Raw genomic sequence first — 14,120 nt, forward strand, 5'->3', positions numbered from 1 at the left:
TTTTTTTTTTTTTTTTTTTTTTTTTTTTTTTTTTTTTTTTTTTTTTTTTTTTTTGATCTCTTCTTCTGTTATGTGTTTGTATTTCAGTTATGTCACGGTAAGACACACATCGATTGGAGAGGGGAACAAAGAATTCTTTATAAGGGTGTAGAAACCTCTCCCTAGCAAAAGCTTGAGGGAAATCTTGGAAGGAAAAGTCGAGAACGGTATTTGCTAGCGATAGGTTTAGGCTGTTACAAATGATATTAGAGCTAGGCACCATGCAGTGTACCAGTGAGGAGGTTGAGCTCCAAATGAGGTGGACACCAAGCAGTGTGCCAACAAGGACGTTGGGTCCCGAAGAGGGTGATTGGGGGGTCCAACAACATTTGGAGAGAGGAATGAGTGTCAGCAAGAACGCTAGGTCCCGAAGGGGGTGGATTGTGAGATCCCACATCAGTTGGGGGGTGGATTGTGAGATCCCACATTAGTTGGGGGGTGGATTGTGAGATCCCACATCAGTTGGAGGAGAACGAATCATTGTTTATAAGGGTGATTGGGGGGTCCAACAACATTTGGAGAGAGGAATGAGTGTCAGCAAGGACGCTAAGCCCCGAAGGGGGTGGATTGTGAGATCCCACATCAGTTGGGGGGTGGATTGTGAGATCCCACATCAGTTGGGGGGTGGATTGTGAGATCCCACATCAGTTGGAGGAGAACGAATCATTGTTTATAAGGGTGATTGGGGGGTCCAACAACATTTGGAGAGAGGAATGAGTGTCAGCAAGAACGCTAGGTCCCGAAGGGGGTGGATTGTGAGATCCCACATCAGTTGGGGGGTGGATTGTGAGATCCCACATCAGTTGGGGGGTGGATTGTGAGATCCCACATCAGTTGGGGGGTGGATTGTGAGATCCCACATCAGTTGGGGGGTGGATTGTGAGATCCCACATCAGTTGGGGGGTGGATTGTGAGATCCCACATCAGTTGGGGGGTGGATTGTGAGATCCCACATCAGTTGGAGGAGAACGAATCATTGTTTATAAGGGTGATTGGGGGGTCCAACAACATTTGGAGAGAGGAATGAGTGTCAGCAAGAACGCTAGGTCCCGAAGGGGGTGGATTGTGAGATCCCACATCAGTTGGGGGGTGGATTGTGAGATCCCACATCAGTTGGGGGGTGGATTGTGAGATCCCACATCAGTTGGGGGGTGGATTGTGAGATCCCACATCAGTTGGGGGGTGGATTGTGAGATCCCACATCAGTTGGAGGAGAACGAATCATTGTTTATAAGGGTGATTGGGGGGTCCAACAACATTTGGAGAGAGGAATGAGTGTCAGCAAAGACGCTACATTTGGAGAGAGGAATGAGTGTCAGCAAAGACGCTAAGCCTCGAAGGGGGTGGATTGTGAGATCCCACATCAATTGGAGGAGATAAGGGTGTGAAAACCTCTCCCCAATAAACGTATTTTAAAACCTTGAGGAGAAGCCTAGAACGGAAGGCCTAAGGAGAATGGTATTTGCTAGCCGTAAGCTTAGGTTGTTACACTTTTGCGTATTTTGTGGTTGTATTGTGAGAATGTTAAGTATAAAACAACCCCAAAATATGAGAAATGTTCAAATTTGACACGGGCTTCATTAAAAATTATCTTTGAATAGTTTTTCATTGAAAATTATCTGGGTCAAATTTTCATAGGGGTACCATTGACAATTTTTTTTCATTTCTCAAAGAGTGTCATTGGAACATTTATAAATGTTGATAACGGCTCAACAACCATAAAAACTGCTTTCTCATTAAAGTATTCAACGATGTGAATGAGACCTTACAACTTAACCCTCTCTCGTGAATACTTTAATTGAGTCTTTTATGTTGATTTTTTGAGAAATATTCAAATTTGATAATTTTTAAGAGATACTATTGATAACTTTAGTCAAGTGTCAAACAAGTGTCATTGAAATGTTTAGAAAAACTTCTTTCTAGTTTTATTCTCCTATATTTACTCAAGATTGTACTATAAAGATGCATCCTCTCACAGTTTATCTAATCTTTCTAATCCTCGCGCATACAACGTTATGCAATAGGCTAAGGAGTAAAAACTTGAAGTTGGCACGAGCATGCAAACTCATGTACTGCATCATTTCTTGTAAGCTAAACATATCGTCTATCCTCTTAAGCTACTTTTGACAACAAACATTGACCCTCCAATCTAAACTAATGGTAGATTCTTTTTCTCACTTATACATACGCCTCCTTTAATTTTCAGACTATTATATCAACAATCCCAGTAAGTACACTGCAGTTCTAGAAACTAGATGGAAGTTTGAGGGATTCACAGAATTCTGAAGGGCATAAAAAGAGGAAAGAACTTGAATCAATTCTCAGCTACTGCTAGATAACAGAAAAATAACCTCCAGATAACAAATTGTACCTGATTAAATTGGCGTTTTACGAATCGAGGCACAAAAGTTTGCCGGAAATGTGTCTAACTATCAACTTTTGTTTCCTGACCAGTTTTTCTAATTAGAAAACTTCGCGATCAACTTGTCAACATGGAGGACGATGTCATCGATCCGAGGCCGAACTGCAGCCTGCGGCTGAAGCATCCATTTTATAAACTGATGGAGAGCATCAGGATATGGAGGATTAGGTCCTGCTGGCCATTTGATTTGTGCATTTACAATTGCCAATTGAAGGCTTCCACCAGATTCTCCAAGTGCATACTCAAATGGAGATACCCCATACCTAATCATGAGAAGTTACCCAGTAAATTTTAGTTTATATATGAATGATGTGGTGAAATTTGATGCACTACATCCAAATAACTAACCATTTGAGATCACATGGTAGCACTTGGCTCAGTTTCATCCTAGATTATAACTATTTCATAAGCTAACCCACATTTAAATGGTACCTTTCATATTTGGTTCAGGCCGTGAAGTTACTGTGCATTTAACTAAAGGCTTGTTGGTGAGAAATGGCAGTTTTGTTTTCTATGATTGCCACTAGCAGATTTGTTTCTCATCATTGTATGATCATACTATCGTATTCTCCAAAGAATTGAGATGATTTCAATAAACTCCAAGGAAAATTATTACTACTCACATTATTGCATACAAAGTACATCCCAGTGACCAGATATCAGTCCTCTCATCAATGTCTGCATGGCTTGGACAATCCCATAGCTCTGGTGCTCGGAAAGGTGCCGTACAATGCTCAGATGCCCATTCCTATAAAACAAATGAGATTAAGTTCATTAAATTTAGTGTGGAATTTTACTGTGAAATTAAGGGTAATGACGTCTGAAGATCTATTAGTTCTCTTGCGAGAAACCCATAAAGAACTATATTGTATAGTTATTGCTGCAGAATACGAGAAGATCCTGTTAATAGTAATTACTAATTAGTATGGGAAAAGAAAGAAGTAGAATCAATAACCTGCAATTGGAGTGCCTCCGAACGAGAATGAATTTCCCTTCTAGCAGGTCGAGCACTGCCAAAATCCATCAATATTGCATGAGGTGACTTTCCTTTTCTATGAGTTAAAAGAACATTGCCAGGCTTCACATCATTGTGTGCATAAGGAGGCTCACTACTGTGCATATGCTTAAGCCCTGCACAGAGCTGCAGAAGGATTTTTTTTTTTTTTTTTAAATGAACTGGTTTTAAGAAAATTCGTGAAAATTTAACCAGCTATTACAGGGATGAGGATAAGTAGGAACGTTCCATGGTAACTTCAACATCACTTAGAGCAAAGGCACCATTTACAGCGTTCAGAATTTACTCGTTTAGGTAAAGGCACCATTTACCTGGCGAAATATTTCCAGGACATCCACAGTAGAAAAGAATTCCTTCTTAGCCTTCATGGTCTGGGCATTGTCCAGTAATGTTCCATCCAAGTGAACTGGAAATAATAAGTAGGCTTCATGTTTTACAGATCCTTCAGTAGATGACTATCCCATAACAAAAGAAAAAAGGGTCAATGGCAATACTATACTAGAGGTTAAGGATAGTTGATCGCAATTATTTACTTGAACCAGAAGCATAAGTGATAATGTCTACACTAACTCAAAAACATATAATCATAAGAGTCAGAAAGTAAACCTTTTAAACTAAAAAGAATGTTGACTTTTCAGCAGCAGAACAAGTTTTGAGTTTCATTAGACAATGTAACAGTGTAATGACAGGTGAAGTCCAAAAGTTTGCATTTAGAAAAGATACTAGATTTGCTAACCAATATTAATGAATCCATGCAACCCTAGTCCACACAAGAAGTGTAGAAGATAAACTTTTTGTTCTATTAATTGAAAGCAAGATACTGACGTCTGCCAGGAGGATGTCCCTTTGTAGGAGTTTCTTTCACTTCCTACTTCGACAAGGATATTATGATTCCATTTCAAAAATTTTTGACATAAGTAGCAATCTACAACCTTCAAAACTGGTAGGAACGAAGGGATCAAAAGATTTAAAACTATGAAATTACTTTTATAATTGGATATGAAAAGTTTCAAGAGCTATAGATGTGCAGATGCCCTATGCATGAGTGTTAGCACATAATCTCCAATGAAAAGTTCACATTCAGATATGAGACAAGATGAACCAAAGTTTCATTATTGCTGTTTGACACTAAAACTAGTAGCCAAAGTCGAGTAACACCACAGAAAGTAGAAATTCATCTAAGAGAATACAATTACTCATAACTCAAAGCAGACATAGCAAAAACCATCTCCAGCCACTACCTTAACTGCAATTATAGCATGGTCAAGAAGTGGAAGTAGATTGGGATGACTAAAAAGCGACGAAACACGTATCTCCTCCCTCACCAGCTCCAATTGTTCACTGCTCTGAATCAGTACCTTTTTTAAAGCATAAGTGCCATCACCTACAGAAGAATCGAACTCATTGGGCAGAAAGCAAAAACTAAAAATCAACAACAAAGAGCAAGAGACAACATTGGAACCCAGTGACCGCAAAAATTGCTCATATCTCTAGACAAATTCAAAACACCCAACACCGAACCCAAATTTAAATCGCTGAGAATCGAAGTGAAGCATTTCTAGGTCCATTTCAAAAGGGCCCAAATCAGACAACGCAATGAGGGATTCAAAAAACACATTAAGGAAAGGAAGCAGACCAGAAAGACGAGATGGGTCCTTCAATTTCTTGGCGAGACCTCCGCCAGAGGCTGAAGACGAGTCCGAAAGAACCTCTTTGACCAAAAACACAAAGGCAAACCCACCTTCTCCGAGCTGCCTCACGATCCTAAACCGATTCTCGTTGATCCAAATGTCTCCGCCGCCATTGACAGCATCGTACAGAGCATTCAAGCCAGAAAAGGAGCAGCCCATTTCCCCCTTTAGCGAGAGGAAAGCGTACAGATTCAGAAGGGTTGAAAATTCTTTGAATCTATGGATGGAGTAATGAAATCAAGGCAAATTGAAAACCTGAATTCATGTAAATTGAAAAGGATCGGGAACTGAAAGTGCGATTTACGTTACACTAAAATATATACATTTGCCCTGAAGCTTTGCAGGAGGGTTGCTTGGTCTTTGACCTGTGGGAGCAGAGACTCGTTGGGTGTGTCGCGCTATTACATGGATTCACTGCGGCTTTTGGCACACGCAACGCAACCACTGCCCGCCCCTATTCCCACAAAATTATTTTTCCCTTGTAGCACAGAACATGTTCTTGAACTTCTTTCGCCTCTTTTTCTTTTCTTTTTTTTTTTTTTCTTTCTTTTCTTTTTTATTAAATTCCAAGTCTCTCCTTTTAAAAATATTAACATTCTATGAACTTTAAAAAGTATGTTATAGGGTTAAATTCAAAATACTAAAAGTCAGTTAAAATCTTGTGTCCAATTGTTTCGAGGAAAAAGGCCATTACACATAATTAAAGAATAATTTCAAATATAGTTCGTCACTATGGATGGAATTCCAGCGATGTAATATCCATTAAAAGGATTATAATTTGAATTGTATACGTACACTATCTTCGTACAAACTAGTCCACAAATGCCACGGCAATAGAAATTAATGAACAGATTAAGAATTGAAAACTTGAATTGGACCCGACGTCTAATTTTAGAGAAATTTAATCCAACTGCAAGGTCCTTTAAACCATCGCTTCAAAGAGGTGGTTTGAACCGTCCATTAGATACACATGGCTGAATATCAAATGATGCAGCATTTATCTAAGTTCTTGCAACAAATAATTGATTCCACTACTTAATAAGGCTATGTTCTCTGGCCAATTCTATTGAATCACTCAGTTTCTTAAAAGAATATCAATCCACCGACTGGATTCTGCGCAATCTGAGAAACTAAGAATGTTAAAACGTGACTACTGGACTAGATGGAAAATATCAACGGAGATAAAAGGTTGCAGTAGAAATGGCATAGGCCAATCAAATTTTAAGTGAAACAGAGCACACTACTAACCAATTCGCAGAAGAAAGCTACAGGTACATTGAGGGTAAGTTAAAGAACAATGGCTTTTACCCTTCAGAAAATACTACTTGTAAGTTCCGATACTTCAGATACAACTTGGTCAAACTCAGCCTTGAGTTTCTCTTGTTCAGTTGATCCAAGCTCCCCTTTGTTTGGCTTAGTTTGTATCAGAACACAACATGTTGGCCTCTTGGTCGACCCGGCATTGGCAAGATCCTGAAGAACACACGTGATTAAACTCCTTTTGTTATTATCACAAGGAACGGATAATCATGGCAAATTGTGGTCGAGAAAACTTATAAGGTGCTATGGAAATTGAATTATGTCAAACTTAAACTCAAGTAACAATGACATAGTATAAGAATAAAATTAACAACTGATCCACGAGAAATGAACAAATAGGTAGCCATCACTTCTCTCCTTTCTCAACTACTTTGCATCACACCAAAAACTAAAAAACAGACATTCCCATAGATTAGAACATGAACGATCACTTACTTCCTTGGAAGGAACATATACGTAGCGAATGTCTGCCTCTTCACATAAGATTGGAACATGAGTGATCACATCAATGGGGGATATGTTTCCAGCTATTACACAAAACCTGCATTGTATAAAACAAGAGGGCAAAGCAATTAAAAATACCATACAGTAGAAGGAATTTAAGGTATTACATACGAAGTATAATGTTGTAAAGGCTTCTTTTGATTTTAATCCATCCAAAAGCTTAGCATAATGTACCTAAAAAAAGCTATTGGAAATATATTGTCCATGTAACAAACAAATCCATAGCACAGCTACTATACTCAATGGTATGACATTCAGTATTCTTCCTTCCTTGCCTATTTGCAAGACCCACATTCCCATTGTTATATCTTTAGCATAATACAAATCCCCAATAGATAAAAGTAAGATTAAAAAAAAAAAAAAAAAATAGTGGAAATTACCCTTTTTGTCCGCGCCTTATGCTTTTGACCACCTCCTTCACCCCCCGTTTCAAGCACTTGTATTCAGCAGCTGAAAGATCAAGAACGCAACTTATGTATATTTAATATAAAAATCACATTTATCAAGCAAGAAAATGAAAGGACAGAAACCAGGTCATACAAAGAACGATGCCAAAATGAATATTAACGAGTACAAACCAAATAAAATCAATCCCCTTATGTGGACACTCATTCGCTGCTTTCGAATACAATAACTTAATACTTTATTATCAAACGGCATAAAAGGCACCGACACGATCCTGATTAAATGAGCTAACCTTAGCCAAGCAAGAAACATAAACGTGTCACTCTGGTTTCATTACCAGTTTAGAGATACAAGGAGTAATCCCCATGGAATGACGGCAAAAGAAATAAGAAAAGTAATTCGAGCTCAAAATTGGTACAAACAAGCAGCAAGGCCTCCAATACACATCGAGAAAAGAGATGGAATACCTTTACGAACAAGCTTTAGGGTGCGCTTGCAGAGCTTCTTGCCGGCAAGGGGTTTAGCAATTGGTGCAAGAGCCAACAGCTTCTTCTTCTCCTTTTCTTTGTCCTTCAGATGCGACTTCTCTGCTTCGCTGTCACTCCCCATTGGGTTGGATGAAATAGAACTGCCGGAGCTAAGAAGGATTTGGGAGGAGGACGTATATGGGCGTCTGCTCGGGATAATGGCTTCTGCCCCATCTTTATTACTAGGGTTTAAGAGGGGGGAGACTGGGTGCGAAACCAGTACCCACGTGCAAAGCTTTCGCACGCTTTAGCCCAATGATATTCTTCTCATGGACCCGATTGGTTGGGCTTTAAAAGGCCCAATAAGAGTGGGTTGTTGGGGCTGAGAAGATTTGGGTATACACATTATGGCCTTTTCTTAAAAATTAAATTAAATTAAATTACATTTTATAATTGCTTTCTCCACCACCGCTGTATCATCGAGTTGATTCTATAATTTATATTATTTTAAAAAAGAAAAATAAAAAACAAAGAGGCATGCACTCTCAAAAGCCCATTTTGCCAACTCAACATTCTTATATAAATAAGACTCATGCACTCTCAAAAGTCTTTCCAACTTCTTTACTCCAAAGGTTTTGGTAAAAAGCACACGCAACTCCCAAGTTTCACATCAACTATAGATGTATAATCCTGTTGTGTTTGGATTTTCCCTCAAAGTTTTAAAATTATATATGCTATTGTAAACAATGGTTCATTCTCCTCCCCAACCGATGTGGGATCTCACAATTAATTATCTCACATGGTCCAGCATCCTCGCTGACACTCGTTCCCTTCTCTAATCAATGTGGGACCCCCTCAATCCACCCCTCTTGGGGCCCAATATCCTCTCCCCCTCCCTTTTGGGCTCAGCCTCCTCGATGACATGTAGCCCAGTGTCTGACTGTGATACCATATATCTTCTTATAAAAATAAATTTTATGCAAAAGGGTTGAAAATGTTGTTCAAAGCTACATACTACATAGAATTAAAAATAATAATAACAGCACATATCTATTGTGAAATCCTGTCAGATTTGGGTGTTTTGTTTTGATGTGGACAACAATAATAATATTAGAAGTAGTAAGAATAATGTAATGTTTGGACAAGATTTCATCCCATCGAATCACTAACTAGGAAGTGGGATTTGTGGACTATCCCATGCCTTACTATTTATTAATTCATTCATTCAACATCAATCATTTTCACCTTCTTTTCCACCTAAATCATATATGACTAAATTAAATATAAACTCTGGACTTAGATTAAATTTATTAGGACAAAAAAATTAAGAATGGAATTGATTGATTAGACCCTTAATTTTTCTTTCTTTCCTTTTAGTCTCGTGTCGTTCTTGACTTGCTTTGTTAAGGTTATGGTCACGACACACGTGTGGGTCGCCCTAAGAATAATAATAATAATAATCATAACAATAGTGTAATGGTCGAACAAGATTTCATCCCATCAAATCACTAACTGGAAAGTGGGGTTTGGGGACTATCCCATGCCATATTATTCATTCATTCCTCCCTACAACAATAGTGATTGAATTAATAGTATTTACGTGGAAGGAGAAGGGAAAGAAGTATATGAAGAAAACAAAGTTTTTGGTGAAGGAGGTTGATCTCTCAAAGGGGAACGGAAGAAGAGGACTTGTGGGCGACCAACATGAACATCAACCAGAAGATTAAGTAAATGAGGAAGATGATGATCTGAAAATACGAGGCATATGGAATTGCAGAAGCTATGAACAACGCCGTGACCCCCAAAACCCCGCCCACACAGTACAGAATCCGCGACACTCTTTTCAAAATGGACTTGGTCATCTTCCCAAACGCCACAAAACCAAAACACAGCAACAGAGTGAGCGATAGAAAGTTAAACACGCGAGGCAGTTTTTTTTCTATCTGCACGGATACCGTAGCGATGGCTATGGCCGACGACACGCAGAATGCCACTATCATCTCCTTCCATTCCTCCACCATCTCTGCAGCTGCCACAGCCGCCTCCGATGGCCCTCCGCCGCCGCCGCCGCCACCACCTTCTACTCCATCCTCTAACTCCCACAACCGACGTGCTTTAATGCAATTTTCGAACCAACGCATCTTCTCTCTCTTCTCTTTCTAGTTAGGATCAGTTTCCTGTTCTAGACTGAAATATAAATGTAAGACGGAGCTCCTCCACGAGACCATTTATAGAGCTATCACATGCTTTATACGAAGTGGTTCTAAGCGTGTTATTGTTATTATTATTATTTTATTTTCATACCATGATTTACTTTCAGTCGATATCTCTTTTTCAAATAATATATTTTTCTTTTTTTAAACTATTTTTTAGGTAGACACTCTTCCACCATATTTTATCTTTGGAGTTTGTAAATGTAAATGATGTGCATTGTGTAAGAATCCTCCAAATTTAAATAGTTATAGATGATATTAGAATTTAGGTTTTTGTTGACTTTTGACATAAAAGAATTAGAATTAGTGTGTCTAATTGAGGTGGGATCTCACAATGCCCAAACAGCACACTCGGTCACCATTCTAAAAGGCTCATAGCAATGGATATGTATTTTTTACCCATGATCAGACTCCCTCCTAATAATCCTCAACAATCCTCCTCTCGAACAAAGTCCACTATTTATTCGATACTTTAGTCACAACTACACCTTCGAAGTCTACAATTCTTTATTCAATACTTGAGAATTCTATTGTGACAGTTAAATTTAGGGCATGAGCATGGGTGTGATACCATATTAAACAACACCTCAACAACCATGTCATGTTATAGTTGACGAGATGCTAGAGTTATGTGTGTGTGTGTAGGAGTGATTGTTTAGAGAAAATAGAGGCGATGATGTGTAAGAAAGTATAGGAACTTTGAGCAACCATTATCGAAGCGTGGCAATAAAATGATTAGTTTAGTTAGATATTGGACGTTAGAGTTGGCAAAGTTGGAAGTTTCAGAGATGAAAGTGCAGGCAATAATTTGAATAAAGTTTAATTTATGGTGTGAGCAATACCCTTTTCCAGAATCCCAGGCCATAAAGAGCTTACCATATGCAGCTGCTCTCTCATTTCCTCCACTTCTTTCTTAGTCATCTTTCTAAACCGCAAAATCCAAACCCACTATTATATATATACATATATATCAATTGAGTGGTAGACCAAAACAAAAGGCAGGGGGATTCATCGTCTCCAACTCTATATACCCTATAAACAATGACTCCCTCAACTCTTTCCTCGAAGATTTAGAATTTTAGGAGTTGGGGGCGTGGAAAAGTATTGTAAAAAAGCAATTCCAAAAGAAGACAAAAGGTTATATTCCGTAGCAGACGAAACCACTTGATCACCTCATTAAAATATATAAAGTATACAAGTTTTGGAATTTATGGAGATGGTTACATGCATCGTTGCTCGCCTTTTCTGAGTGCCCAACAAAAGGACAAACTATATTCTTAATCCAATTATTGCTATATATATATATATATATATATATATATATATATATACGCATCTAATGGAGCGAATCAGATCATAGAACAATTTTAAATCTTTTATTAGTAGTAATTGATTTGATTTCAACGAGGTTTCATTGGGTTTGATTTTATTTGGGTCTAAACCGATTTTAGAATGTAGGGATATCTTCAAAATATTAAGTGATGGGAATGAAAATATGGCATTGATATATGGGAAGCATCATAATACCCCTACATTCTTCTATATATATCTTTGGCGATGACTACACTACCTATTTATCTCATCTCTTCTAAAATACCTATTTATCTCATCTCTTCTAAAATACCTATTTATCTCATCTCTTCTAAAATTTAAAAAGGCTATCTTCCCAACAAGTTTAGTACAATAGTTTGAGAGAGAGTTATTGGGTCAGTTATTCTTGGGAGGATGAGGTTTAGCGACAAAATAGTCAGCATTAAAAGATACAAGGGTAGATGTTTTGGTATGAAGTAGATGTGGAGCATGATTGAAACCTCTTGTTGTGTGAATCAAGTTTTGATAATGTTGTCGAAAGAAACGATGGAAAGAGTGGATTGTAGTTGGAAAAGTACGGTGATGAGGTTGCTGTTTTACCAATCCCAGATCTTGTATATCCACCACCTCTCTTGCCTTTTGTGTTTCCAACCGGGTTTTAAGAGGAGGATAGGTTCTTCCGTATGCAACCCCAGCTACACAAAAACAAACATTACAACAAAAATAAACTTTGCGTGAGAAGGTAATGATGCTACAAAAACAAGATATAAGAAGAAGGCAAAAATAGTGATGAAGAAATGGAGGTTGAATCACCTTGATCTTGGATGGAATGAAGGTAAAACAAAGCCACCAAAATGATAAGGAGGCTTGTTATTGTAGACGCCATGGCCAACTGAAAAAGATAAGGAGGCTTGTTATATGTATATATGTAAGAAGAGGAAGAAATTTGAAAGGCTTTACGTTTCGGGAGTTGTGAAGGGGACACCCTCTTGAAATCTTCCCTTTTTACCTCTCACCAAACTTCTCTATTTATAATTATTTACGTAATAGAAAAATATGGTAAATAACAACTGATATGTAAACAACATTAAAAAGTAAATAATAATAAATAAATAAAATATATTTGCCTTTTAATAAAAATGTAAATATGATAAACGATAAGATATTTGTCTTGAATGTCAACCGTCCTTAATAACTCCAACCAAAATAGAATGGGTTTATATTAACAAAAAAAACACATTGGTCGTAACGTAATGGCCGGTGTCGGATAGATAGAAAAGGCAAAATAAATAGAAATAATAAATACATTGGCTCAGCACGTTTTCTTATAGCACTGTCGGTAAATGCTTTGTAAATTGTAATTTACCAAGTTTCAATTTCAACTGCTCTTCTTTTATTTTTTTACTTTCTCACTTTTCGATAACAAATTTCATTTCTTTATGTTTACTTTGTCCGCGGAAGACTCTTGGATCTTTCTATTTTAACTTTTTACCTAATCACACACTCCATGTTTAGTTTAGTTTATGTTTAGTTTAGTTTATGTTTAGTTTAGTTTATGTTCAGTTTAGTTTATGTTTAGTTTAGTTTAGACTGCGGATTATAGATTTATAAACTTATAAATCGTGAATGTAAATAGTTATTTTAGCTTTGGGATTCGGTACAATCACAAAACTATTGTTTCTCCTTTAACAAACATCATCACATGGAACTTCCTATGGGAATTTGTACAATTATATTTAATAAATTGTTTTTTTAATTTCAAATAACATTACTTTTCATCTCTTTCCAACATTTCAAAACTATCTATCTACTCTAAAGTCTATTAAAAGTTTGAAGGTTGAGCTCAATATGTTACATGTAACTTAACGTTAGTTTTAAAACATTTGCTAGTATACCATAACCCGATTCAGGTGGAGCTGTGTCTGTCATCTACGTGGTTCAGCTGCTAGTATACCATAACCTGATTCAGTTTACCAAAATTTCACAAAATCAAACATAAAGCAGCGCTCATAAATGAGTGTGAGTGTGGCCCATAAATCCACGCCTAACCGGTGGTGCTGGTAAACGTAAAGGTGGTGGAACAAGTGCAAGAACCACACATCGTTGTTTTAGACATCCGTGGCCATATAAGAGCATTGGCGTGAGAATTGGGGTGGGTTCCTCAAATATGTGTATTATTTTGAGTTCTACCATTATGGATGGATCACATAGGGATAAGGAAGGGAGAGCGGGGGGGGAGATTGTAATACGGGTCCACGCCACACGTGACAAAGGGTCGAGAGGATGTGTTGTGAGGAGCTTGGGGTAACAGAACAGAAGCCTAACCCAATCCAGATGGCAGCACGTGTGGGTAAGAAGGGAGGGGGGCAGGGCAGACAGGGATGGGGACACGTGACAAAACTGCCGTATCACGTGCCATTCAAACCGAACTACACACTAAACTACCGTGTTGGGTGCTGTCACTTCATAGTTCCTCTCACATCTTCACACCTCAAACAAATTTTATAAATATATATACATAGATTGAATGTATGGGCAGGAGAATGGAAGTGGGGCCGAGTTGGGCACGTGAGGCAGAGGGAGTGAAATAATCACGTGCATCTCCCGGATTCTGCGCCGCTACCCTTTTTCTTCTTTTATTATTATTTACTACTACGACTATTATTATTATTATTATTATTTTTTTTTTTTTTTTTTTTTTTTTTTTTTTTTTTTTTTTTTTTTTTTTTTTTT

The 14,120-nt window shown here is 37.8% G+C and overlaps 2 protein-coding genes across 2 annotated transcripts; both read right to left on the reverse strand.

Annotated features, from left to right (window-relative positions):
• Positions 1 to 2,093: 2,093 nt before the first annotated feature.
• LOC111457282 (serine/threonine-protein kinase 16-like) lies at positions 2,094 to 5,635 on the reverse strand. Its single transcript, XM_023099504.1, has 7 exons — positions 5,423 to 5,635; positions 5,113 to 5,332; positions 4,718 to 4,860; positions 3,788 to 3,931; positions 3,417 to 3,602; positions 3,085 to 3,209; positions 2,094 to 2,724 (listed from the first exon to the last, which is right to left on the reverse strand). The coding sequence occupies exons 2-7, from the start codon at positions 5,324 to 5,326 to the stop codon at positions 2,499 to 2,501; spliced, it is 1,038 nt and encodes a 345-aa protein (XP_022955272.1). The 5' UTR covers positions 5,327 to 5,332; positions 5,423 to 5,635; the 3' UTR covers positions 2,094 to 2,498.
• A 567-nt stretch (positions 5,636 to 6,202) lies between these two features.
• On the reverse strand, positions 6,203 to 8,113 carry LOC111457314 (H/ACA ribonucleoprotein complex subunit 2-like protein). The gene is made up of 4 exons (XM_023099545.1): positions 7,864 to 8,113; positions 7,372 to 7,441; positions 6,923 to 7,028; positions 6,203 to 6,640 (listed from the first exon to the last, which is right to left on the reverse strand). The coding sequence occupies exons 1-4, from the start codon at positions 8,003 to 8,005 to the stop codon at positions 6,479 to 6,481; spliced, it is 480 nt and encodes a 159-aa protein (XP_022955313.1). The 5' UTR covers positions 8,006 to 8,113; the 3' UTR covers positions 6,203 to 6,478.
• Between the last annotated feature and the right edge of the window lie 6,007 nt (positions 8,114 to 14,120).

The sequence above is a fragment of the Cucurbita moschata genome, unplaced genomic scaffold (assembly GCF_002738365.1).
Source record: "Cucurbita moschata cultivar Rifu unplaced genomic scaffold, Cmos_1.0 Cmo_Scf00019, whole genome shotgun sequence".
NCBI lineage: Eukaryota > Viridiplantae > Streptophyta > Magnoliopsida > Cucurbitales > Cucurbitaceae > Cucurbita > Cucurbita moschata.